Below are 25814 nucleotides of genomic sequence, written 5' to 3'. Positions count from 1 at the left end.
AGCCCCGCGGTGCAGCGGGGCGGAAAGATGTTAAAAATGATTGTTCCCCGTTGCTGGGTGTGGCCAAACCGGGGGTTATTGCGTTCTGCCCTCTCAGCAGCCCAGCTTATGCCGCTGGAACCATTGCCCTGGCTCTAGTCTCCCCAGTTACTGGGGGTCTTCCTGCTCCGTGGGAGCACGTATCTTTCCGCGGTCTGTTCGGGGTTGGTGGGTCGAGTGGTTACCCCCAGTGTGCTGGCTGTTTTACGGGGTGTCTGACTTACTTGGATAGAGGGGGGGGCCCGCTTCTTCTCACTTGCCGCCCTGCAGCTTGCCGGGGCTCAAATGTGCTTCCTGCGTTCCGGTGATCCCCGCTATTTCTCCCTCTGCCTACACGGCCGTCGCAGGCGCCTTCTCCTCGCATTCCGTGCTGGCTGGTGATCCTGGTCCCTCGAGGTCCGGCAGTGCCTCCTGTTGCTTAGCTCTCCTGAGCTCCTCCTCCGACGACAGCGTAGTTGGCCTCGGTGCCCCGGTCCCCAGGTCCTGCGGCCATACGCGTTAGCATGGGCTGAGATGCGGCCCGAGGGGCAGGCGACCCGCCTTGTTCGCTCCTCGATGTCGTGCTATCCTTGGGCTGTTTTTCTCGCTGTCGGGCTCTAGTTGCAGCCCCGGCAACTCCACCGCAAAGTCTCTAAAGCTGGGGTGGAGCTGAGGCTCAAACGGTCCGCCCTGTCAGCTTCGGCGAGGCAGCGCGTCCTGTGTTGGGGCGCTGTGCAGGGTAACCTGGGGCGGCCGCGCCTTCAGATACATTCCGCAGCGGGCGCCGCCATCTTGTGGGTTCCGGGGGCACCAGTTCAAGGTACTCGTTTACCACTAAATTCACTCCGGTTCGCCTCCAGAATCGTGTCTAGTGGTGGGATGCGGTTCCCCTCCAATATCGATTGGTTTGTTCTTGATTCACAGCCCAGTGAAAGCGATAGTATTTGTGTTTGCAAGGATCACGGACGGAGCTCCACGGGAGCCTGTCTTCACAGCATGCGTGCAGACCACGCCCCCCAGATTAGTTCTTGATACGCTGCAAGACCTGAAGGTGAGCGGCCTGTGGTCTCCATCGGAGTCCTGAGAACACATCAACTTGATAGAATTGAGTGCGATCAGGCTGACCCCAATTGCTTTCCTTCCTCCGGTACATGGCAGGAATGTGCTTGTCCTGACATATGTATGGGAGGACAGGTCTTTAGGACCCCCCTCCCCCACATTGCCCACCTACGTGAGGCCCATGACTCGTCGGCAGCCCCCCATGCACCTGGGTCCGGGAGGTAGGGCGGCTGCGGATCGACAAGTGAGGCTGCACGGCCCGTCGTATAGCGTAACATAGACCCCATTTTTGTAACACGCCAAGACTCAATTTTGAGTACACTGAACCCAGGCCCCAGTAGAACAGTCTGAGTACAAACGCTGCAGCTCGGCCCTTACTTGATCGCGCACAGAGTCCTGCACTTCTCCCTTCCTCCCCCCATGGCAGATCCGCTGAAGGCCCGTTCTCAAGAGCAACTAGACTCGAACAAATAACAGAACAAACACTGTATCATTTACCTTCCGCAGTACATCATTGCCCTAGAAGTGACCAGACTTGCAGTTGGGGTCTGGGAAAGAACAAAAGCCGTCCCTATCAAATATACCCCGACCCTGTGCCTATCCCCCTGCGCTTGTGATATATGGTGCTCATTACCCTCAGCCCCTTTCTCTCAGATGAAGTGTTAAACATGAATGCTAAACCTTTGAGCTCCCCAGTCTTATCCATGCTGCTAAAGGGTGCGTGTTGAATAGTGCTAAAACGTACAATGCAAGCCACTCGTATTAAAGCAAGATGATCCCCGCCCACCCCCGCGACACTGTCATGTCCTGAGGCCCAGTGTACGACCACTCAAAAATCCACCTTGTACCAACTGTTTGCTGCTATTGTAAAAAGGGTAATGGAAAAAGCAATATATAAAATGCTTGTGGATGATGTGATGAAATATGTTGTATTGCACGCAAATCACCTAGAGCATTGAGGCAGTTTTTATTGTAACCAAAATTTTAGATTAACACATTGCTTTCTTGCTCCTGAGTATGTAACCCAACCTAACACTACCTCACGTTTGTTATATGTACACCTTTCTCATCAATTGCAAGCATAAGACCGACTAACGTCATATAATGTATGTGCCAATGAAAATCCTCCATTGTTATGAACCTAGTAATATAAGCACATGTAAACGCAGAAATGTGTAGTTTACCTAATGCCCCCCAGCCTTAGCATGTGTCCTCTCTAATAGTATTTGTGCAGCCCAGTGAATAGAGACTCGCACACTGTTACAAGGCCACCCCCCCCTCCTCCTGCCGAGGCCCGCCGGGGCTTGCTGGTGTTCGAGCAGCACAGCTTCACCGCCCTACAGTCCTGCTGGACCCGCTTAAAGTATTTACCTCCCCCATGTCAGAGGCCGCCATACAACCACTGTTTCCTGCCATGGCCAGGCTAAGTGAATTCCGAGCTACCCGGTCCTAAATCCCGCTGCCTTTGAGGTGCCAGCTTGGTGCCCCCTCTGACCTAATGGTATCCCAGTTCACCCCAAATTCAACAGACCACAAAGACAGGTATCCAACCTTGTGCAAACATCCCCCAGAGCCATCATTTACTGCATCTAACAGGATAAAATGATGAAGGTAGTTTGACCCATGCCCCCTGATAAGACACCTGGACCCATGAGACTGGACCCTTTGTTAATGACAACTTTACGATGTATGGAAAAAGCCTCTTATTGCATACTGCCTTCCTGTGTCCCCACCCAGGTATCAGATTGTTGTGTTAGAAGTTTAACATAACAACTTGGCATAAATAAGTGTGATGAATGTGTATGAATGGCCAGAAGGGCAACTCTCTAGAACCAAAGTGGTGAATCTCCGTTGACAACCAGTGCCCTGGAGCTCCACCCCGACGAGCCCAGCTGACCCAAGTACATCGTGATGCCACCACGTGGATCCACTTCAATCCTGGAGCACCGAACATATAGACTACATAGTAGCTAGACGTCGCCATCCAATCCCCAAGACTATGGGGCCCCTATAGCTTAGCTCATGCATGATGTGTTTTTGTAATATAACTAACTGTCTTTGCTATTGTCAGACACAGCGCTCTCCGAGTTTGCAGAGTCCTTTGCATGCCCTATATCGATTTAGTTAAAAACCTTTTAACTTCACCCGCACTTGGTCTTTGTCTCATTCCCCCCTGGGGTGTGTCGTTTATTGCCTCTCATTGAGGGGGTTAACTGCCTTATTGGTGGACGCTTACTTTCACATACCACACAGTGGCCATGCATTACATTACCAAGTGCAGAGGAGCAATGCCACTGTGGTTCTGTGCTCTGGAGAACAATGTGTCTCTACTGGCAGCCCATCTCGCTGGGATGGAAAATCGCATTGTGGCTGCCTTGAGCATACGGAATGTAGCCTTCCACAAGTGGGATCTCTCTCAGGAAGTTCTTGTGGAGATTTTCTCCCAGTGGTGGCGCTCTCCACTTCCAGTGTGAACAGCAAGTGCAAGTTATTCTGCTCCACGGAATTCCTTTGAAAGGGTGGTCTAGGGGACGCAATGACAGGCAAGTGGACTTCCTCTATGCATTCCAACGGATCCTCGCCTTACAGCTAGTTCTCGCGAGGCTATGCCTGTTGGGGTCCACGTTGATTTTGATCACTTCTGTGAGAAACATGAAGGTGTCTCACCCGCCAGTCCCCAGGGATTTGTCATGCAGTTGGCCAGGACACAGCCACCGGTTTTGGATCCAGTTCCTGGGGGTTTGTTTGTTTATTTATTTGATAATGCGCTCCCAACCCTTGTGTAACTGGGTGCACCATAGATAAATATACTTCAAGCTTAGTTACAAAGATACAATGATTACAACAATGATTGCGGTGATCCACCAGTGCGGCAGGATCACCTGGATGAGGGGTCCTCAGGGAGTGGAAGTGGGACACCGGGGGTGAGACGCGGTATCCGCTTCCTTATAACACCTTTTCACCATCCTACCAGGTAGGATACCTAGGAACTCAACCCCCCACCCCATTTCCTAGACACAAACACTTTCTCATGGATAGCTCACTGTGAGAGAAAACAGTCTAACCCCCGAGCTGTATACCTGACATGTCCCAACACAGGGGTCAGGCAGAGTCGGGCACTTAATGATAATTACACACACCTGACTTCCATCACACTTCCGCAAACGGATAAAAGGTGGAGCATGAAAGCACACTCTGAGCAAAACTAAACACATGAGGAATCAGCAGTTCCGAGATGGCAGTTTAATACGAGGAGAAAGATGGAAAGACCAGAAAGAGCTGCAAGGAGGAAATTGCCCTTGACCTTTTTTTTGGAGGAAAACCACTTCTTTCATGAGCCCTCATGAATAAGAAACATACGTCTGGGAATTAAAGCTGAAGAAAGGTGCATTGTGTGTTGAAGGTACCCAGGGCTCACGCACACCGATAGCTGAGATGGGGAGGAGCGATTGCTGCCGTGGTACTGTCCTTGGCTCCCACAACAAAGCAGTGCCAGTAAAGTCAGCACAGCCGGTGAGTCGGAGACACTGATAGTAGACCGGTCACTACAGTGACTAATTTATAATTAATTGGTCCGAGGGAGACTAATTGTGAAAAGGGGATCTGAGCCCGACTGAGGGGGTTCTGAGGTCAGCCATGAGTCACCCGAGAAGAAATTGTGGAAGCAAAAGGGATCTGAGCACGGCTGAGGGGGATCCATGGTGAAGAGTGAATCACTATACTTGATTACTTGGAAAGGAATCTTTCATTTGTTTGATACATGAGGACCTCTGAATCAAGAGACTTTTGATAACTTAAGAGACTTGGGCATAGAAGACGCTGATGCTTGTAAGGGAACTGTATCCTCATGAGTGTGCTATACTCGAGTGAACCGCTTGGTCCCGTGCTGAAAACGTGTGGAAGGGAGGCCAATGGCCTGAACATCCTGGCTTATCATTTTTTAACACCTCTTCTCTTTCTTTTTCAGGAACATTACCCCACACTATTTGGAACTTAGCGGCAAGGATTGGCAATTATTTCTTTTAGTATAGGCCCTTTTATTTTGACGAGGCTCCACTAGGACTGCCTTATTATTATTTGATGGTTGTAGCTTGCTCCCATCTTAGATTTTGGTTTAGATAAGCATTTATCTAAACCATCATCAATAAACACTGTTGAACTGTGGTCATTAGTGTCTGTCTTACTTTGATACCATGCCTTTCTTACACTACAGATGGACCCCTGTGACGAATTGAGGGAATACGTCCCTTCTCCCCAAGGGGGAATCTGCCCCCGTGAGGCTACAGAGGTGAGCATGCTCTGCAATGCCTGAGAAGTCACCGGGAGAGACTCCCCCTTTGGGGACAACGACTCCCATTCCCGTGAGGAACTCCCTCCAGCGGTGCATACTATGGCTTACATGAGGTATACTACAATACCACAGTCTGTTAAATACCAAGACTGGGACGAAGAAACGATCATACCAGATTCTCTGAAATACCAAGAGTGCAGCGAACAAATTGTTATATAGACTGTGATCTTATATATATATATATATATATGTGTATATATATATATATATATATATATGAGACAGACAGACAGACAGACACTAGACTGGAATCTGTGTTGGACAGCAGGTCCGGACGACATTGTAGATGCCAGCAGCCATAGAATGCTGCAGGGTGTCTGGTCGCGCAACAGAGGACCGGGACACCGTGAAGTGAAAGGAAACCACAGAGAGCGATGCCGAAGAAGCAAGGGTGTTTGCGGTCTGTGAACCGAAAGACGATCACCAAGGAAGAAGGCTCCTGAAGACGTTCTCCTACCGCAACTAAGGTAACCGAGAGAACGGCAGGCCTGGGAGGACTCCAGGGAATCATAACTCGTCCCAGTAGAAAGTCTGAAACAGAGTTAAATTTGAAACAAATCAAGTTCAATTCTTATAACTTTAGAAAAAGAACTGTTGAGCAGCTAAATGAGAGAAGACTATAATGGATACAAATACCATGGGAAAATAGGAACATAACTTGACATCTTGTACAAAACCTATATAAGCTTGAAGAGGAAACAAGATATGGAAAAGAGTTTAGAGAAAATATGCAATTGAAGACATATCAAGCAAAACCCAAGAAAGCTTGGTTAATTTTTAGGGATACGTTGAAAAGCACAGACAAGAAAAAAGAACTATTAAAAGAACCCCAAGAAGGATATCCACAAAGAAGAGAGCGCACATTGACCCAATAAAGGAACTGAAAAGTTTAATTCAAGAAGTTGCAAGAGACTATTTGCATATCACATACTAAAAGGTCTGGTACCAGAATTAACCTCAGGAGAAGGGATTCCTCCTCCAGACCTAGGTTAGTTTTCATATTGGTAGGATCAGGAAGTGTAGTTTTGGACAGCAGACTTATTTCTTTTGAACGTTCACGACTGACTGACGAGCACCTTAGTTAATAACATAGGCAGGGGCCACCCATAGTTATAGGGAAAGATAGGCTTTGTCCTTTTACTTTAATAAATCATTAGACATCATGTCAAAAGTGAGTCTGTGTCCTCCTTCTGACTCGCCACACCCCGGAGCACAGAGTACCCAGAGTTCCTGGACATTTCCATCTGCCCTCCCTTGCGCCTTCCGCATAGAGTGGATATGCTCTCCAAATTGGAGGGGCCAGTGCTCCACCCGATCTTATCTGAATCTTTATGCCTGGCTGCTGAGATATCAGAAGTGGAATTTGTTGGATGTCTTCCTGCACATGCTCCTCTAGGCTCAGGTTATTTATGCCTACAGGTGCCCTGCATTTTTGGATTGGTGCCTGGAGAGGGATCCGGATTAGTTTACTTGTCCCATGTCCTCTGTACTATATTTTCTCCTTTCCCTGACCCAGACGGGTCGGCAGATCTGCCCTGTGAAGGGGTACGTTACTGCTATTTTGTTTGTTAAGAGAACCTCTAATCAGGGCTCATTCTTCACGATCCACACAGTAATGCATTTTTGTGGGAATTATGCAATCAGTTCCCCCCACACCAGCTTGTTGTTCCTGCGTGGGATTTAAATTTAGTGTTGACATTTCTTATGGGCCGTTTGAGCCCCTATATTCTTGTTCTTTAAGGTTGCTCACCATCTGCTAACACTGGGGCTGGCCTATCAGAACCGGTTTGGACTGACCCAAGGCCTTTTCAGTAGGCTCTTCATTTTTTGTTATTGTGAATTCCTCAGCAGCAGTTTTAGAAAGGGGTACTCCCTGGCAGTTTTGAATTCACCTTAAGCAATAGATGTATGTCTGGGCCATAATACACAGTGCATTTGTTCATTTACCATTACATTTCACTGTTAAAAAGATAATGATATATCTTAAATTAACATGTACATTTTCTTGACACATTGTATCTGAATTATAAAGACATGTTAACTTGAGGTTTTGAACACTGGTTTTTAAAGTGAATTACGGGCACAGCAGAATAAAACGGAACCTTAAATGCTGGTTCCTGTATGACTTTACATCTCACCTTATTTTGGGTAAAATGAAACCTATGAAAATCTCGTCACTGAACTCCTGTACAGTGGTGTTTCACATATGGATTTGGTTGGCCTAATTTTCATAATTGTGTACTCTAAAAAAACATACTAAATATAGTCGATGAATATAAATCACATTTAAACTGCAGTTTCATTTTCCCTACGCTGGGCTTCTTCATAATACAGATGGATTTTCATTGAATACTGGGAATCCAGGAACATCGCAGTGGTGATGTCCCAGATTTCCTTTCCTTTTTCCTTTTTCCGTGTCATGTTCTTCAACAAACATTGTGGGATGCTGAATTCTTTGGGGAAGTAAATGCAAAAGGCTTTTCTTTTAAATGGGACATAGTTGCACAATGCATCTTTTTCTCTGTATGCAATCTTTCGGTCATCAGTTTATTTTGGCCATTAACCTTTGTTCCAAAGTTCCTAACAGTACTGTTATGGGAGTCTGTCAGAGATGATGAATCCCTGGGAGGAAGTAAACCCTTGGAAGAACAAATTACTTCCCTCTATTTAATGTTCTTTCTGATGAATGTTCTTAGCACCGATTCCTCATCTGCCCCTCTCCCCAACCTGCCCCACCTGGCGGTTACTTGGAACACTTTTGGGTTCCATGGTCCCTCTGCGTCAGAACACTAGGGAAAAGGGGTGGAACTGAGGTCACGGGTGTGGCACCTCAATATATACTGCCCAACGCTATGTCTAGTGCGAGGGGCGTAGAGGCATCAAGCAGAGCCATAATGCACCCCATCAGAAAGAACATTAGCGAGAAGCACAAGTAATTTGTTCTTCTCAATCGGTCTCCTTTCCATCCACCCCTTTATGAAATGTCAGTCACAATTCCTTGGAAATCCGAAGAGGGGATCATTTGGATATGGATAAGACTTTGGACCATTCGAAACTCCAAGACAGGGTTCACCATATCGAACACCTGGTGCTGAAGTTGATTTTTCTGTTTCTGAAGTCCTTTCGTCTACATCCCCAGAAGAATTTCATCCAAGGTTTGTTGGACAACTGGACTACTAAGTTCTATTTGAACAATCAAGGTGGGACTAGGTGTTTTCCTTTCTGCAGCCTAGCAACAAAGATTTGGGATTGTGCACTTTAAATCTTCTGGTAGTGCATTTGGAGGAAAAGGGCAAGGTCACAGCAGTTGCTCCAGGAATACTCCATCACATCATGCACCCTACAAACGCACCCTCAAGCACTCTGTGTTTGAGATGATCTTGCAGCTATGGGGCTTTATGCAAATAGATCTGTCTCACCAATATGCACCTGGCCCACAGCATCTTGGGGATGGTCACCTCTTTGATTTGTCAAACAACGACCTTGTATTCATTCCCTCTGACTGAAGTTCAGACCATCCATCAACCCCTCTCTAATTCTGGATGTCCCAACCTGGCCATGGTTTTCAGAATTCCACCAGTTCTCAGATAATAGGTTCCTTCACGAGCCAGATTTCCTTACTCAGCAGAAGGGAAGTGTTTCTCCATGAAAACAAGAAGTTATGGGACTTTCATGCGGACAAGCCTGGTGCTTCTACTTGAAGGCTCTGCAGACGCACCCTTAGGGGGCGATAGTGTGCTCCATTGTTCCTACATATTTGCACAGACAAGGGGGCATTGGTGCCTTTTTAGTTTGGGCTGCTCTCTGTCTAGAGTGTATTGCTTTGTCCTATTATTCTCTCTGTCACAGTGACACTCTTGACAGCTGTTCGGTAAACCAGCGTTTTCCTGCCATCCGAGGTTAGTCCCCCCCCTCACCCCTCCTTCTGCCCCCTTGGACAGCAAATTATGGATCTCCTTATTCAGCAGAAGGGGAACATTTCCTCCCTGGTAGAGAAGGATCTGTGGGGACAGGACTGGTGCTCCTGCTCTCTCTCTGGCGCCAACACAACACACTTGCCAGTTCTATGCCATTTATCCAATTTTTATAGGCTGTTTAACAAAAAGACAGACTTTTTATTTATTTTTGGCCGATTTTAGGCAGCCTGCAAAAATCGAAAAAAGGGCATTCTCCAACCCCCACCCATGCTCCCTCTTGCAGGTTTTCTCTGAAATCTGGGGGTTTCATCCCCCTCTCCCAAAACAGCCGCCACCTCCCTTCCCACCCAAGTCCCCTCCCTCAACTCAAACAAACAAAACACATAACACACAAATACTTACCCGCTCTTCACTGCCAGCGCTTCCGGGTCCTGGCCTGCCTGTCAGCCCCTGTGCGCACTTGTGTGCGGCAGTGGCGTGACATTTTGATTTGGAAAGACCGCTTTGTGTGCTCACAAAGCAGTCTTTCTAAATCTGTCTTTTTGTCAATCGTTTTTAAAAAAAACGTTTGTTTGATTTAAGACCCGCTTGCCAGTAAGCACGTTCCTGTGGCAGGCCTACTGTGATCATCACTGCTTCGAGTGTGCCGCCACTCTGAACTCAACCGTAGGCCTGCCTTACTGACTGGCTACTATTGAGCATGGTACTGCATGGGAATGGGTCTGTCACTGTGACATGCTTGCTGCCTACAACAATGTAGATTTGAGAGCAGGGAGCTCTAGGGTGACCCGACAGGGGCGTTTTGGAGCTTTTCGGACTCTTTATGTATAGTGGACTTGAATGGAAGAAGTACATGAAATAGCTTTTAGTACAATTTCTTTTATAAATGTCTCATTATGGGCAGAAAGTTAAATATTCTGCAAAGTTCCTCAACTCGAGCATTGTTTTGTAAGAATTTAAACAGTTTTTTTTATAATTTTGATGTTACTGAAGAGAAAAAAGGCAATATTGTTTTTTTTTGTGTGAAGTTGATACCAATTGCCTTGTCGACTAAATGATGATGATGATGACTTATTGTGACATGGTGTTCCCCTTTCTCAATATAGTTAAAAGCACGGCGGTCAGAGTGCAATTCCAAAGCTACTCATGCGAGGAACGACTACCTCCTAACACTGGCAGCAGCGAATGCGCACCAAGATCGCTATTATCAAATGGACTTAGTCAACATAATGAAGGTAAGTTAGCTCAAGTGTTTCAGCAGTGAAAACCTTTCTTCTACAATGGATTGCTTGATTTCTTTAATAATGCCGAATCTCAATTACAAAAGCTAGTCCACAAGGTATGCAAAAATACACATGGAGAAGTACCTGCTATTGTTGCCACTCAAGAAACAATTAATCAAGGGTGTTTTTATTAAAAATGTTTGAGAATTAGTTTAACCAGAATCTGAGACTAGTCACATGAAACCCTCACCAAGCTCTCAAGTATCTGACCTCTACATCCTACCTCTTGCCACCTTTGCATGTGTCAATACAACCGTTTTTTTAATAGTTTTAATTTTAAGATGACTTTTTCCACACAATCATATCAATCATTTAGCATGCCTATTCTATTTTTACGTTCAAAATTTGAATGTAAAAACTTGCAGGAATATAAAGAGAAATCATTATTGCAGTCAGTTTTATCCTGCTCCGATCCTGCTCCAAATTTTCATCAAAGCACTAACAAATGAGTGCGAGCTACCCTTTATGCAACATGACCAAAACTGGTCTGAATTTATCATCTCCAAATTATGCACACATTTCCCTTTACTTTATATGAAATTGCTTCAGATCGGAACACTGTGTGTCTAGATGGTATGCACTTTCCAACTCAGAAGGATTGTCACACCATCTCCAGAATCTTGTATCCCTCGGGATTCCGGTTCAAGCCCCATTGACCATGACTGTTTGTAAAAGGTTAACGCCTAATAATAGAAATAGTCTTCCAATTTATGGACAATGGAACTGTAGTAAATATTTGTGAAGCTTTAATAGTTGGAGAAGACTGTAAAGCATATCTATTCTTTGTAGATATTTGGTCTACGTAATTGCACCAATCCCACTACTTCGTTTTAGTTTAAATCGATTCTGTTACTGCCATACATTTCAAACTAAAGTCTGCCTCCCATCCAACTGTGTCAAAAAAAGCTTTGTTCAACTTAGCCACATCTTGACGTTTCGAGCAGGTGCCCTCTCTGAGGGTTTTACCCATACTATCTAGAGTGGTGTGTTCTGGTTACGCTTGCATTATGTTGTAAGGGTTGCTTCTATGCAATTCCATCATGGTGTCCAGGGAGGACAAACCCAACTCTAGTCTAATGCAGTGCATGTCATTACATTGAGGGAGTTCGAGAGTGGGTATCCAAAGCTTTCCTTTTATCTTGTCCAACTGAAAATAATTTGTTTTGGTTTTCTGCATCTTAGAGAAGTCTTGACTGTATTTTCCGAACTTGTGAGGCTCATTCAGTGTGAAGATTGGTAGTTATGGGCAGTAGGTGGGCCAAGTTGGCACCTTATCAATGTACAGTTGCCATGGCAATTTAGTGCTCTTTCCCTATCTGTCTTATGATTTTAGAAGTATGTATTCTTATTGCTGGCCCCTTGAGCCACAACATGTGAGAACATTGGTGCAAAGTGGATGGCAACAAAAACCAAATGAAATACTTCATGGAGTTCAAACACATATGCTCCTAGCTTGAAGCGTTCCAAGTTTGAAACGCTCCAAAACACATTGTGTATAGGCGATATATAAAAAAAAATCATATATCTACCAACTGCAGTCATTTGAATGGTCACATTTTTTGTTTTAAATTCCCGGCTAAATCCACTTATAGTTTTAATAATCACAAAAAAGTAATCCAAGACATATTTTGGCTAAAGCTGCCAGCTTCTCATAATTAAATCCAGTGATCTGATTTCTATAAGCGTGACCTCAAGGCGTTTCCCTAAAAATGTGTTTGAACTTCATATACCTAGCAACCTCTTTGTTTTTACTGTCTGAAATATGCAATTTCAGGGAAAATAGACCAGCATGGTATGTTAATGCAAAACTGTCAGACTATTTTGTCAATTTTCTCACTCTTCGATGATTCCAACCTGTCTGTGTTGAATGTGTAGCAATTGCCTACATAGAATCCATATTTCATGCCAAATAATAGCAACATTTAAATATGTATTTCAAAATGTCCTCTGCTATGCACCTTCCTATTTGCGCATTTCATTGCAATTACAGGGTACGGCCAAGTATCCCTCTTGCAGTGCTTAAAACAGACGCTTTACAGTGTGTTGCCGATGGTCCTTGTCAATGGGTTAATATGTGGCTTGGGAGGCATGAGAAAAGCTGTCATTAACCCTGAAACAAAGGGAATGTGGGGCGTTGCAGACAATTGCCCACTCAGAGGCGGCAATAATAAGGTGTCCAGATGGGAGCCCGGAAAGAGCAGTCATATGATAATCCTGAAAGAGAAAACAGAAGCACCCATATCTGAATGGGTTGACACTGACGCATAAACAGAGGTAGCTTTAATGTAGGAGGTAAGGAGATGGAGACACAAGGCAAATACCTTCCTGGCGGCGAGACGGCACATGTTACCTAGGGGGCATAGAACAAGAGCAACACTGTAGAGCGTTTACCCATAGGGTCGCGTTTTGCACACATTATACCACAACAGGGGGTCGGCGAGCCCCAGAAAGCAAAAGGTGGACCGAGAGATACAGTGCAATTTGTATATGCCAAGACAAATGAACATTTTGAGAGTAGGAGAGCCCCCCACTGTGTCCTGGGACCTGAAGTTAAGGCTCACCAGTACTTGGCAATCATAGGTGATCATTCTGAGAAAGAGAGAGGAGCCTCGCAGTATCCTGAAACTTGGAATGAAGGTTCCATAGATTGTAACAAATCTATGAATATGGTGAGATTGAGAGGTTAAAGTTCTGTACCCTAGAACCTGGAGCAAACATCCTTAAGCACCTATTCACCACCAGAGAATATTGAGAGCGCAACCACACTCCACACTGGAACCTGGAGTGAAGGTTCCCAAGTGCATTACTACCATCAGTGAATGTTGTGAGAAGGAGAGCAATCAGCCTACATTCTGGGATCTGGAATGAAGATGCACTCCTGTATTTCAGTAATCATGGAAAAACTTTATGAAGTCTGCATTGCATTCTTGATCCTGTCGTAAAGGTACAGAGGAGCTGAACCCTAATAAAAGTAACTGAACCTTGGACGGAGAAGAGAAACCCGTTTTTGGGAGGCTGGAAAGAAGGTTCACACTGGCACTACAATAGTAATTGAACATTGTATATCAAGGAACTCGCACTATATTCTGGAACCAAGAGTGAAGGTTAACGAGTGCACTACAATAGTAATTGAACATTGTGTCAAGGAGTAACTCATGTTTTTGTGGAGGTCCTGAAGTCTTTCTTGGATCTCGTGGTCTTGAAGGAGCAGCCCTGATGGACTTGTAGTGTAGGTGACACAGGAGTCTCAACCAGTAGGCTCTGGAGGAATAGGAACTCACAGACCTCTTGGACAAGCTTCCTGTGCCATGGTGTGGCACCCTTGGATTTTACTTGGCACATGAAGAGTGTGGAACACTGTCAGGGGGCCTTAGATCTTGATGCAGGTGAAATAGTCAGCCATGCTGTGGAACACTGCAAGTTGATCCCTTGAACGAAGTTCCAGTAATGTAGAAACAGGATCCACAGGGCATGCAACTGGTGCACTGGTGAGAGGGAACAAACCCCAACGACGGCGAATGCAACAGCCCACATTTTACAATGTTCTGAGGCAATCAAAACCTGGATGCTGGAGAATAAGCTGCAGTTAAACCTGTCTAAAACAGAGATTATCGTATTCGGCCCAAAAAACAAATGAGCACATTTTATGTCAATCCTGTGTCCTCCCCTTTTTAATGTCCAGACAGACTTTTCGCAAAAAGTCAAGAATCTTGACTGTATCTGGCAAGCTAACATGAATTGCAATGGACAGATTAATCAGATTATTAAAACAGTTTACTATCTACTCAAACTGTTGAAACTTCTCATGTCTCTTATTCTGGGCAAAGATCGGTGTTCGGTGGTCGGTCCCTTTTCCTGGTTATTCCCAAAAACCAAGTTCCGCAATTGCAGGTTGCTCAACCCTCCGCTGTGAGACTCATCTTCTCGCTGCCAAGGAGGGCATACATTTCCCACCTTCGCAGGAGTAATTAGTGTCTCCTTGTACAGTAGCATATTTTGTTTAAAACCTGTTGTTTTTAAATGCATTAATTATTTGGCGCCAGCCGACATTTCAGCTTAAAAGGTTCCCTAATTACGAGGTCGATCGCTGAGATCCTCGGAGGGGCGCCTACTCGTGGTTCCATCCTCTAAATCCATTCACTATGGGAACAGATGTTTCCCATGCAGGGCTCCGGAGCTTTGGAATAACCTTCATTCGAATTAAGGAGAGTGGAATCACTGGAGGTGTTTAGGAAGAAGCTTTAAAACCCAGTCCTTTTTCAGTAATCTGGTTCACTACTGCTGACTGTACATCACTATTTGAGTTAGTTCAATCTCTCTCCACACCCACAGAAACTGGTGCTTCTATTGAACCTTCACAAACTCTGTGACTCCCTCTCTTCATTTTTCCACTCTAAAATTGAATCTATTCTTCGGGATACTCGCGAAAACTCTATCCGAAGTCCTACTCTACAGCCCTCTTTGAACTGCCAGCTCCCAGTGCTTCTTGGACATCCTTTCCTGTTTTCTCCGAACAGGACATTCTCACAGCCATTCATAGACTTAAATCGGCTTCACCTGCGGACGCCATCCCGCTGTCTGTGCTTAAAGAGATCTCTGGAGACTTCATTATCATTTTGCATATTATGACGGCCGAGAATCTGCCTTTTCAAGAGGGGTTTATTCCCAGCACACTGAAACATGCCTGTGTGCTACCCCTTTTGAAAAAGCCCTTGTTGCACCCTGGTGTCCTAGCTAACTTCAGGCCTATTTCTCTTCTTCCTGCCTTGATGAAGGTTCTGGAATCTCTAGTGTCTCCTTCTGTCATCTTTTTTGGAAACCTCTAATTTGTTCGATACATTTCAGTCCGGTTTTCAGCCGGGGAGAGGAACGAATTAGTACTTAACTCTGTGCTCGACGACTTAACCCGCCTAGCTGATCAGGGTGGGGTGGACTTGTTGGCAGCGTTCCACACAGTAAATCATTCCACTCTGATCTCCCGTTTGTCGGATGCTGGCCTGGGTGGCCAAGTGCTGAGCTGGTTTGCCGCCTTCCTTGCTGACCGATCTCGATCTGTTTTTCTCCCTCCATTCTGTTCTCAATCCATTCCTCTGTTTTTCGGAGTCCCACAGGGATCCGCTTTATCGCCTATTTTGGTTTTCGCTTCTATTCTTACGCGGACAACACCTTGTCTGCCTTGATCTCTCTCTCACCCTGAAATTGCCTCCTGACTTAGATGTTGTCTCGAGGATCTCGGCGCTTGGATGGCTAACAATTCGCTAAAACTCAATGGTAGCAAAACCAAGGTTCTTGTGGTGGGCACGACCAGCCCTCTTTCCTTTTGGATTCCAGAGTTTTGGCCAGCTTCTCTTGGCTCGTTCCCTCATCCATCTCCTTAGGTGAGAAACCTGGGGATGAAGTTCTCAGCCTCCCTCTCTATCACAGAGCAGGTTGGTGTAGTTTGTAAATCTGGCCATTTCAAGCTGCGCATCCTGAGGAAGGTTCTTCCTTTTTTTCCTTGTAATCTTCATGCCCCGGTGGTAGCCGCACTTGTTCTTAGTACAGCGGATTACTGTATGGACAACCAGGTTATCTAATAAACCGCATCCAATTGCTCCAGAATGCGGCAGCAAGAGCAATTTTGCGGCCCCCTCCGTGAGCACACATGTCACCGATTCTGAAACCTTTGCATTGGCTTCCGATTGAGAAACTGATTTTATTTAAATCAATGTCCTTGGTACATCGAGCCTTCTATAAGTTAGGAACTGAGTACCTCCAGGAAAAATGTGTTAATTATGTTCCCTCTCGCCCCCTCCGTTCTCAGACTGCTCTCCTGTTATCAGTACCTTCTGTTCGACAGTCACATATTGGTGGCCGTGCCTTCTCTGTAGTAGCCGCTAGGGCGTGGAATCTGCTGCCCTGGGCTCAGCAAGCTACTTCCAATCATCTGGCATTTCGACACTCTCTGAAGACTTTCCTTTTCTAGGCTGCCTTTTTTGCAATTACTTCTTCACCTCGACTGTTTAACGCCAAGATCCGGTTGGGCGTATGCGCGCTGTATAAATACATATAACATAACATATCATTAAATGCCAACTGTGCCCAGATGCATCATTTTGCTTGGATCTTCGGATATGCGCTCTATAAATGCCTTTTCCATTCCTTTCCACATAGGTACAGCAATAGGAATTGAGTATTGTGTAAAAGAGCAAACCCCACAGTGCATTCTAAACTGTAATGTGGCGTTAAACACCCTTTCGAGGGGCTGGAACAGGTGTTAATGGCCCGGTTAATGACCCTGGACGTGAACACCTGTTCCAGCTGCTGGAACGGGGGCTTCACGCCATTAGCACCCTGGGTTACCAAAGTGGTAACCCGGGCTGGTAACATTTATCTAAAAAAAAAAGGATGTAATTCATTGAACGGGACCAGTTTGGCCTCCATGAAAAGGGACGGCAGGACTCTTCGGAGCCCCTCTTGCGTTTCCATGGCGGCTGGAGAAGTGGGGAAGAAGCTGCGGCAGCAGCCTATGCCGCCACAACAAACCGGTAAGTGGGGGTAAGAAAAGGGCAACAAAAATAAAAAAAATAAGGGCACAGCGGCGGGGATGCCGGCCTTCAGGTGGCATGGAACGCGGGCTATCACCGGCTGTTCAAGCCTTCGTTCCTAGCCACCGGATTGGCTAGCTCCCCCTGGCAGGGTGCTAATGAAGGTTTCCCAAGACAGGGGGAAAACTACCCTTCTATGAACAATCAAACATATTGCCTAATAATAATAATTGAATTCATGAATCTAAGATCTGCATTTTTTCATGATCGCACCAGAGTGTTCTGATATCCATTCATAGGCGTGCTGATCAATGTTCATGAAAACCAATGTTTATGAATATTATTGAAGATCCCATGATGAGAATTACAGTTCTCATTACACATACTTGCACCGTAAACAATTGCAAACCTTACCACTAGTGGCAGACATTATGGCCAATTGGGAAGCTCTGAAATCAGGCCTTATCTGCTGGTCACTCCAAGAGTCTTGATCACTGCCTCCTCACCCTGTTCAACCACCTGCTCCCCTTGCCCTAGGATTTCAGATAACTTTTCCTTATTTCGCTTAACTAGATCGTGCCTCGAAATCTCTAGCCTTAGCCTCTCTAGCTTTATGAATGCTGTGCCCTTCCGACAAGTTACAGCTAAGCATGATCGTTCATGATGAATTTTATTTCAGAAAGATGCACATTACCCCTCCTAATATAGCAGCTAATGTATACACATACTGCAAGACTTGTTTCAAATGTAATTTGCCTTGTCTTTGGACATTGCACTGTTATCCTTGTTCTCTATTGTGGCACAGTTACACATTATAGGTTTGAATGCATTACTTCAGTGTGTAAAAGAAAGACGAGTTTAGCAAGCACCACTACCTGGTTCCTGCATGCTGGATGGTCCTGTGTTATTCAGTTGGTGCTCCATTAGACCGATTGTACAGATAGTGGGAATCTGTCGTGGTGAATGGAACCATGAAGCAACATGTGTTATGGATATTTAACCTGCAAGATACCCCATGTCCCGTCCCCTTTCCTCCATACTGCATGGGCGTCCCTTTCAAGGGACGGTAGACGGAACCTTTTTCACCAGAAAAAAACCCTCTTCTGCTTTAAATTCCAGAGGCGCTCAGGGTGCAGCCCTGGGAGCATGCGCCGCCCTGACTCCGCCCTCCGGCGCCACACCTCAGTCCCCTTTTCCGCATTGGCGGGAACGGGCCAAATTCAGCAGTGCTCCTGGGTTTGGCTTCGGCCATGTAATTCCACGTGCGGATACTTCTTTTCTACTGTCTTTTTGTCTTTTTATCATTCAGGTACCCGGTCCTCAGGCGTCACGCTCCTCCCCGGTGCATGTCGACTTCTACAGGGTACAGCAGGTGTCCATCCTGCGACGGGTTCTTTCCAACTGAAGACCCTCACGACCTCTGCCTACTTTGCCTTGGGCCCAGACCACGGCTGTCAAGCTTGTACCGCGTGCAACGCGCTCTCTTCGAGGTATCTGAAGAACAGACTAGCCAGGCGGAACGAGCTCTTCCAGAGGACCTAAAGGACTTTGTCGATCATCGGTCCAATCCCAAGCTAGGACCGCTCTTTTCCAGCGCACCCCGCAAGGGAGACTCCTTCCCAAGGACTTGCGCGTGCAGGAGGGATCGCTCAGGTCCTCATACCAGCACGAATACCTAGGCTATATCATCTACCGGCCGGCAGGCCGAGGGGTCAGTCGATTCTCCCGTTGACAGTGTTGAGGGAACGGAAGGTTCTTTTACCGGGTCGTTACCAGAGGGGCCATGCCCTAATACCTGCAACATGTCAGAGTGGGCGCTTATAAGCTGTTCTAACGACAGATCCGCCGAGGGCGAAACACCTACCAGGACTCGACCTGAGGAACAAGGTAGGCCTCATGATCCACACTCAGAGTCCTGAACGCGGCTGGGCCCAGTGAGCCAAGCAACACAACGCAGGCACGTGGAAGACAGCTCAACAAAATGGCCACCGTGCCAGACATTTCTGACATCCGCCCTATACCGCGCCAAGAAGGGGAGCAGGTGGAGGAACGTGTGTCAAGGTGGGACTTGTGTCAACCAGGTACATGGCCTACAGCCTACCCTTCCTTTGCGCAAGGCAGGTTTCCGCGGCGTCCGTATTGGCAGGGTACTCAACAGCTCCAGCAGCATCCCGCTAACCCGTCAGTATCGCCTACCACCTCTCCGACTGTGAGGACAGATTCTTTGAAAGGTTCCTCGGGCTCATGAAATCTCCTCGGATGGTGGTCCTCCTCAGGGACGTGCTCTAGCCAATGGCTCTGGTGCTGCAGGCCCCAGTACAGGGGCCCCTGGTGCTGCGGCATCTCTATACTCCAAGCCTCAGTCGTCCTCTGCCTCTTCCTCCGTGGTGCTGCTAGGCAAGGAGGAGAAGATCTTGGAGGCGTACGGGTAAAAGCTGTAGTCCAACGCGTACCTGCATCTTCATCAAGCCAATGCGGATGTCATGCTGGCAGCAGTTACCCAGAGGCTTTGGCGGGAAATTGCCGATTTCCTCCCAGAGCTTCCGGTGGTGAACCAATCGCGATTCAAGGCGGGACTGACAGAGGCCAAGATGGTGGCACAAGACATCATGGAGTCCACTGTGGCCCACATTGACCCACCTGGCCGGGCCATCTGCATTGCCACAGACGTGAGAAGAGCAGCCTAGCTCTGTTCTACTAAATTCAACCCGGATGTCCAGGAACGCATATTAGACCTTACGTTCGAAGGGGGTGACCTCTTCCACTCCACCACGGACGAGGAGCTGGACAAAAAGAAAAACAGCTCACAAACAGCCATGTCTTTATCCATCCTTACAAAGACCACGCCCAAAAGGTACACACAGTCACAGCAGCGCTCGGACTAGGGGCGTACATACGGAGGGTTCTGCGGCTTCCAAGAGCAGAGGTCCAGGCAGCCTGACCGTTCGCTGACCCAACATCGGCGCAAACAACAAAAAGGGGATCCAGGGGGGCAGGGGCTTTTTCCAGTCCCCCTCTGCAACAGCCTCAGAGGGAAAGAAGGCATGACACCCCCCTCCGGGTCCACGTGTCTCCACTGGGGGCAGGCTTGCTCTCCATGCACAGTTCTGGTGCCAGAATTTTGCGGACTCGTGATCCTCTCGGTAGTATCCACGGGGTACCTCGACAACTGTCATTCTGATATCTCCATGGTGGCCAGCCAGGCCATGGTTCCCGGAGCTGCTCAGTCTCTGGGAGAGACCTCCCATTCGCCTTCCGACGGGCCCAGCACATCTTCTGGTGCTGCAGGGAGTCATTCACTCAGCGCCACAGAAACTCGCCCTCACAGCGTGGTTCCTGAGCAGGTCGCGCTAGGACACCTCAGCCTTCCTCAGGCTAATCTAGAGATCATACAGGGCGCTAGGACCAAAGCTACCAGGGCCCAGTATAAGAGCAAGTGGTCCAGGTTCTGCCACTGGGCAGACGCTAAGGATATCAACCTCCTTGCATGTACATTGGACGACGTGCTCTCCTTCTCTGTGCACCTCGCACACTCGGGCGTGATGGTAGACACTTGCCGCACGCACTTGGCAGCCATTGGCGCCTACAGAAACTCAGAGGAAGAGGTCTTCTCCTCTTCCAACCGCGTTGTCAAGAAGCATCTTACGAGTCTCGCCAGACTCTACCCGCCCATCAAGAGACCCCCCCCCGTGTGGGACCTCAATATGGTGGCCAATGGCGTCCGCGGACATCGGGCTGGTCACCATTAAAACGGCCTTGCTAGTCGGCCTCACCTCGGCTTGCAGGATAAGTGAAATCCAGGCGCTGGTCGCCTCAGAGCCCTACACTACATTTCACAGAGATTAGGTAGTCTTGCGGACACACCCAGCATTCCTACCGAAGATTCCTTCTGCATTCCATCTAAACGAGGAAATAGTGCTACCTACATTTTTTGCTGAGCCCAAAGACGAGGCACAGAGAGTTCTGCACTGCCTGGATGTCAGGTGTGCCCTGAAATTCTACTTGAATAGGACCAAGGGCTTTCGCAAGTCGGACGCACTTTTCCTCACCTTTTGGCGGATCTAGGCCGGGATGTCAGGCCTCCAAGGCCCGCATAGCCCATTGGATGGTCTCGACCATCAAAGAAGCTTACGATGGACAGCGTAAGCCACTTCCGGCCAACATGCACTCCCACGCGGTCAGAGTCAAGGCATCGGCCATCGCATTCCAGCGGCATGTCCCCTGGCAAGTCATAAGCAGGGAGGCCACATTGGCCACCCCTTCGGCTTTCTGCATGCACTACTGTTTGGATGCCGGCTCTAGATCAGAGGCGGCTTTCGGACAGGCGGTTCTTAGAAACCGGTTTGATTAAGGAGGGTATCCTCCAGGGACGTCATTTCACCAAATTGCCAGGGGTAGCGGAAGTGATATCACATGACCTTTTACCTCTGATAACATCACAGGAAGTGATGTCATTTGACCCACCCCGAAGTGATATCACGGGAAGCGATAGAACACGACCTTTCACCCCTTGACAAAACATGAAGTTGCATCACATAGCATTGTTCCTAAGTAATATACACATTTTATACAAAAATGTATCACCATATGTATTAAGATCAGTGGGTATAGGACCATATTACCAAATTAGTGTGAATGCAAGCAGATGTCCACGGCCAAATGATAATGATGTGCTATTATATAGCACTTATGCTTAAGCGCTTTATATAGAACAAATATACATACAATATCATCCAACCTGTGTTGGTACTCATTTATCGTCCTCAGAAGGATGAAAGGCTCAGTTGAGGTGTTTAAGAACAGACTATATCAGTGACTCACCCCATGAAGTTTACCTGAAATAAACATTTAATGTGTGTAGCAATTATTATATAGCATTCTAGAAAGACAAATTATTTGGTATTCCCATTCTTTCTTATTTAGCGTCACTGCTGAAAGTGTTAGACTTGTGGAGCCCCTGTTCTTTTTTAAATGTTTTTATTTTTACGAGGCCTAAACAAGAAAGCCAGCTACTCCAGAAGCAAAATGCCAAATGGTGCTGTCCATAGCCCAGGACCTTGCATTTAAAAAAAAAAAAAAATGAAAAAAAAGGTTTAGAATTTTGTTTACAATTTTTTATTCAGGGGTAGAAAGGAAGTCCACAGGGGGTAGCAAGGGAGACCTCAGGGGTCACACTTGCGACCCCTGGTGATTCCTAAATGATGTCCCTGGTCTCCTCTCCACCCTAGGGCTACACTCAGTTGTAATCGCCCATGCAGTATGGAGGAAAGGGGACAGGACGTAAGAGTAATTATAAGTCACTCACCGTAGTGACCAACGTACTCTTAGTCCCCTTTCCCCCACATGTCTCACTGTCCGCCCCCCTAATAAAACTGGTGTCATTAGGCTATGTTAATCTATTGTCGACGCGTCTATGGAGACTGAAGTGTGGTGCTGGAGGGCGGAGTCAGGGCAGCACATGCTCCTAGAGTCGCACCCCCACGCACCTCTAAATTTAAAGGGGAAGAAGGATTTTTCTGGTGAAAAAGGTTCCATCTTCCATCCCTTAGTCATATTTTGAGTAATCAAACTAATGTCCACATAAAGTTGTACGCTAGGGTGACAGGGTCGACGTCGCGAATCAACCCTGGATCTTACTGTGTCCCTCTTTAACAATATAGTCTAAATAATTTAGTTTAAGTAAAATTTGCCTTTCTTTCAAAATCGATTTTCTCTTTTAACTGCTCTATTTTCCTAAAAACGAACCTCATTCCACCTTCCAAATATCTCTCAGTTCACCAGCTATACCCCTTCTTTCACTTCATTATCCCTGTGCAGTGCATCTATCACCCAGCCCAAAAACCGCATTCAAATTCAGTGTTTTTCACCCGTTTTTGTAAAAACCGTTTTTATCATTTAAAGCTGAAAAAGTGTAAATGCAACTTTTCCACGTGTGAATCCGGCTGCACTGGGTTTTCAATTTCAACCTGCTTTGTGAACTGTATGCTTTTCTGATACCTTACCTTATAGTTGCTAGTGAAATACAATACCTGATACTGTGATAAAACATGCATATCCTTAGTTAAACACACATATAATTATTTTTCTAAATCGGTGTCATTTAGGCCTTTGCAAAGGGTTTTGTTTCTGTTTGCTGTCTCTTATCCCTGACTACCTGCTGCTTCTTTCTATCCACTCAGAATTCAATTAGTTGTGGGTTAAGGGAATATTGCAGGGGGAAACCTTAACTTGGGTACTATCTATCCTAATTCCAAAAGTGCTCCTATTAATTTGTGCTTTGGATATGTTCTACTAGAAGGTTAACCAAGTGCATTGCTCTCATTTCCATGGTCACTATCACCCCATTGGTGACTGCTGCCCAATATTAAAATGTGTGTGATTTTTGTGAATTTTAAAAATAAATAAAATATTGTATTTTTACCAACCAGCCTGATTCATGGTCCATTGTGACCCGGGTTATTTGTAAAAGGGGGTGTGAGACGGGTCGGGTACCGGCTCAATTTGAATTTGTTGAAATTAAAGAAAAAACCTTCCTATTGAGCAACACATTCCAGGCTAAGACCAAGTCTCCTGGTCCAATGTGTGACGCCCGATTGGAATCCTTAACAAGATTCACGGACAGTTTAACATTTATGAGAGCATCACCAAAGTTTCTGTGTGTGTTGATCGGTTGTTCCTCTCCTGTGCCTTCTTGCAGTCCTTTTAGGCGTAAACCTTCCTAGCTCTGGAAAGGTAACCCGCGCTTGCCCTTGTATTGTAACCTGGATCCTGGCTTTCCAATATACCGTATGAGGTATGCCTCTTGGGTACAGAAATGTTACATTTTCGACAAGAAGTGTCTGACAAATATTGCATTGTTGCACGGGAAACATTTCCAGGAAAATCAGAAATGATAATCATCTGATGGTGTGTTTTAGTTTGTTGGCAGCGGAACACGTCAAATGTCCTTGACATGCTTTAAAGCAGCCACTGCATTGCAACAGCATTTTCCTAATATGAGGTTTTTTATTTATTAAAATTCCTTTAATTTTATAATGTAGAAGTGTAGCTACTTTTACTGACGCTACGTTTCTTATTTATGCATGTTTCTGATGTCATGTAAATGTATTTGGGTTTCTAAATTGCCCTTAAATGTTTTTTTGTTCACATTCTAAAGAGACTAGGCCAGAGTGTGAGCTGGTCTTTCATTTGGTGTCAATCTATTTTCTCGATAAAAGTAAACCTACTCATTGTATTCTTTTCTTAATGTGGATCTAGGTCCCTTTGAGTGTTTTCCACCTACCTCTTGTCTGTCCTAAATTGTTAGTGTTACTATAAAATCAGCGTGCCTGTAAGTCCTGTTGCGATTGTGCTAAAAGTGTGAAATAGTCCTCTGCACCAGTAGTCATAAGCTCATTCTATTGCGTCCTTGTGATGTTGGATGGCCGAAGGCCTTAGGCACCCACGACTCTAGGCCCTGGCCACAACCACCGCAGCATAACACACCCATAGAACATCCATCATAATATCCACAAATCTACAGTTTGTGTACCGTTTGATTTGTATAGTGTGTATGTGAAGTTTTGGCTACATCATGCAATTAAGATTGTAGAGTTTGGTAACAAGCACTGCAGTATAACATATCCATGGAAGTAAACATTTGTGTGTATGATTGTTGTGTATGGTTAGATGTTTGCTTCAATGGTTGTGTTATGGAGCAGTATTTGTGATTTGAATTATTATATACTTACTGTTTGATTTTTTGTGATTGCATATATTTTTTTCATGACTTGGGTAACTGGAGCAGATCTTCTTTTTCAATTTCTGTGATAAAAGAAAACACCATGTTAGTGTAGGTAGTTCATAATGAGTTATTGCTTTGCATAATAGACATTTCTGCATTATTTAGACCCTCATATTTAGTAGTTTACAAACCAGTGTACTGTGCAATTTGCTCAGTTTCTGTGTTTGTTTAATAAATCATTGGGTCTGTGGGAAAAAAAAACTCAAGCTCGATTTAAAAAAAAAAAAAAAAAAAACTTTTTATGGTACAATATATTTCTTTGTTTTCAGTGTTTATTTGTTGTTTCTGGCTAATGTTCTATCTGTTGGCTTGTTGCAGATCTTTTGGGGCAGTTAGATACCTGTTGGCGTATTCCAACTGGTTATAGTTTTTTGTTTATATTTTCAAGTTACTCATCTATCTGTTGTGTTGTTGCAGATTTTTGATTCAGTTAGATACCTGTTGGCGTATTTTAACTGGTTATAGTTTTCTAATGGAAGTTTTGTTAATGTTTATGCACAGATTAGTTATTAAATTTTGGTTTTAAGAATATTAAATAAGCGTTTATAAGGTTTGCTGGTAATCTCTGCTTTAGAGTAATGGTACTATCATTACAATCAAACCATCCACAATTCTTTTTTATATATGCAGTGTAGTGACCTGCATTGGTTGTGGCTCCTGCTTGGTAGATTATACCTATTGTTGTGAAGGTTTTTTTACCAAGTGATACTTGACCATGTGTGAATCCAGTCAGCTTGCGTTTTTGGTACCATCTGCATTGTAACGTAAAAGCATTAGTATTATGTATTTACTATGTGTTTGTATTTGTAAGGTGGAGCGATTATCTGAATTGCAGATAGTACATAATCTGCCATGGTTTGCATTTTGTACAAGTTG

General features: G+C 45.7%; 1 protein-coding gene across 2 annotated transcripts in view; it reads left to right on the top strand.

Annotated features, from left to right (window-relative positions):
- The window catches only part of FCHSD2 (FCH and double SH3 domains 2), a 1767327-nt gene that overhangs the window by 1016794 nt on the left and 724719 nt on the right, over nt 1-25814 (top strand). For both annotated transcript variants that reach the window (XM_069640094.1, XM_069640093.1), the window contains exon 8: nt 10452-10580. In XM_069640094.1, coding sequence (XP_069496195.1) covers nt 10452-10580 — 129 coding nt within the window. The remainder of the gene's footprint in view (nt 1-10451; nt 10581-25814) is intronic.

Source organism: Ambystoma mexicanum, chromosome 7q (assembly GCF_040938575.1).
Source record: "Ambystoma mexicanum isolate Mex_15411 chromosome 7q, UKY_AmexF1_1, whole genome shotgun sequence".
Taxonomy (NCBI): Eukaryota; Metazoa; Chordata; class Amphibia; order Caudata; family Ambystomatidae; genus Ambystoma; species Ambystoma mexicanum.
The sequence above is the reverse complement of the archived record's forward strand: the minus strand, read 5'-3'. Positions and strand labels throughout refer to the sequence as shown.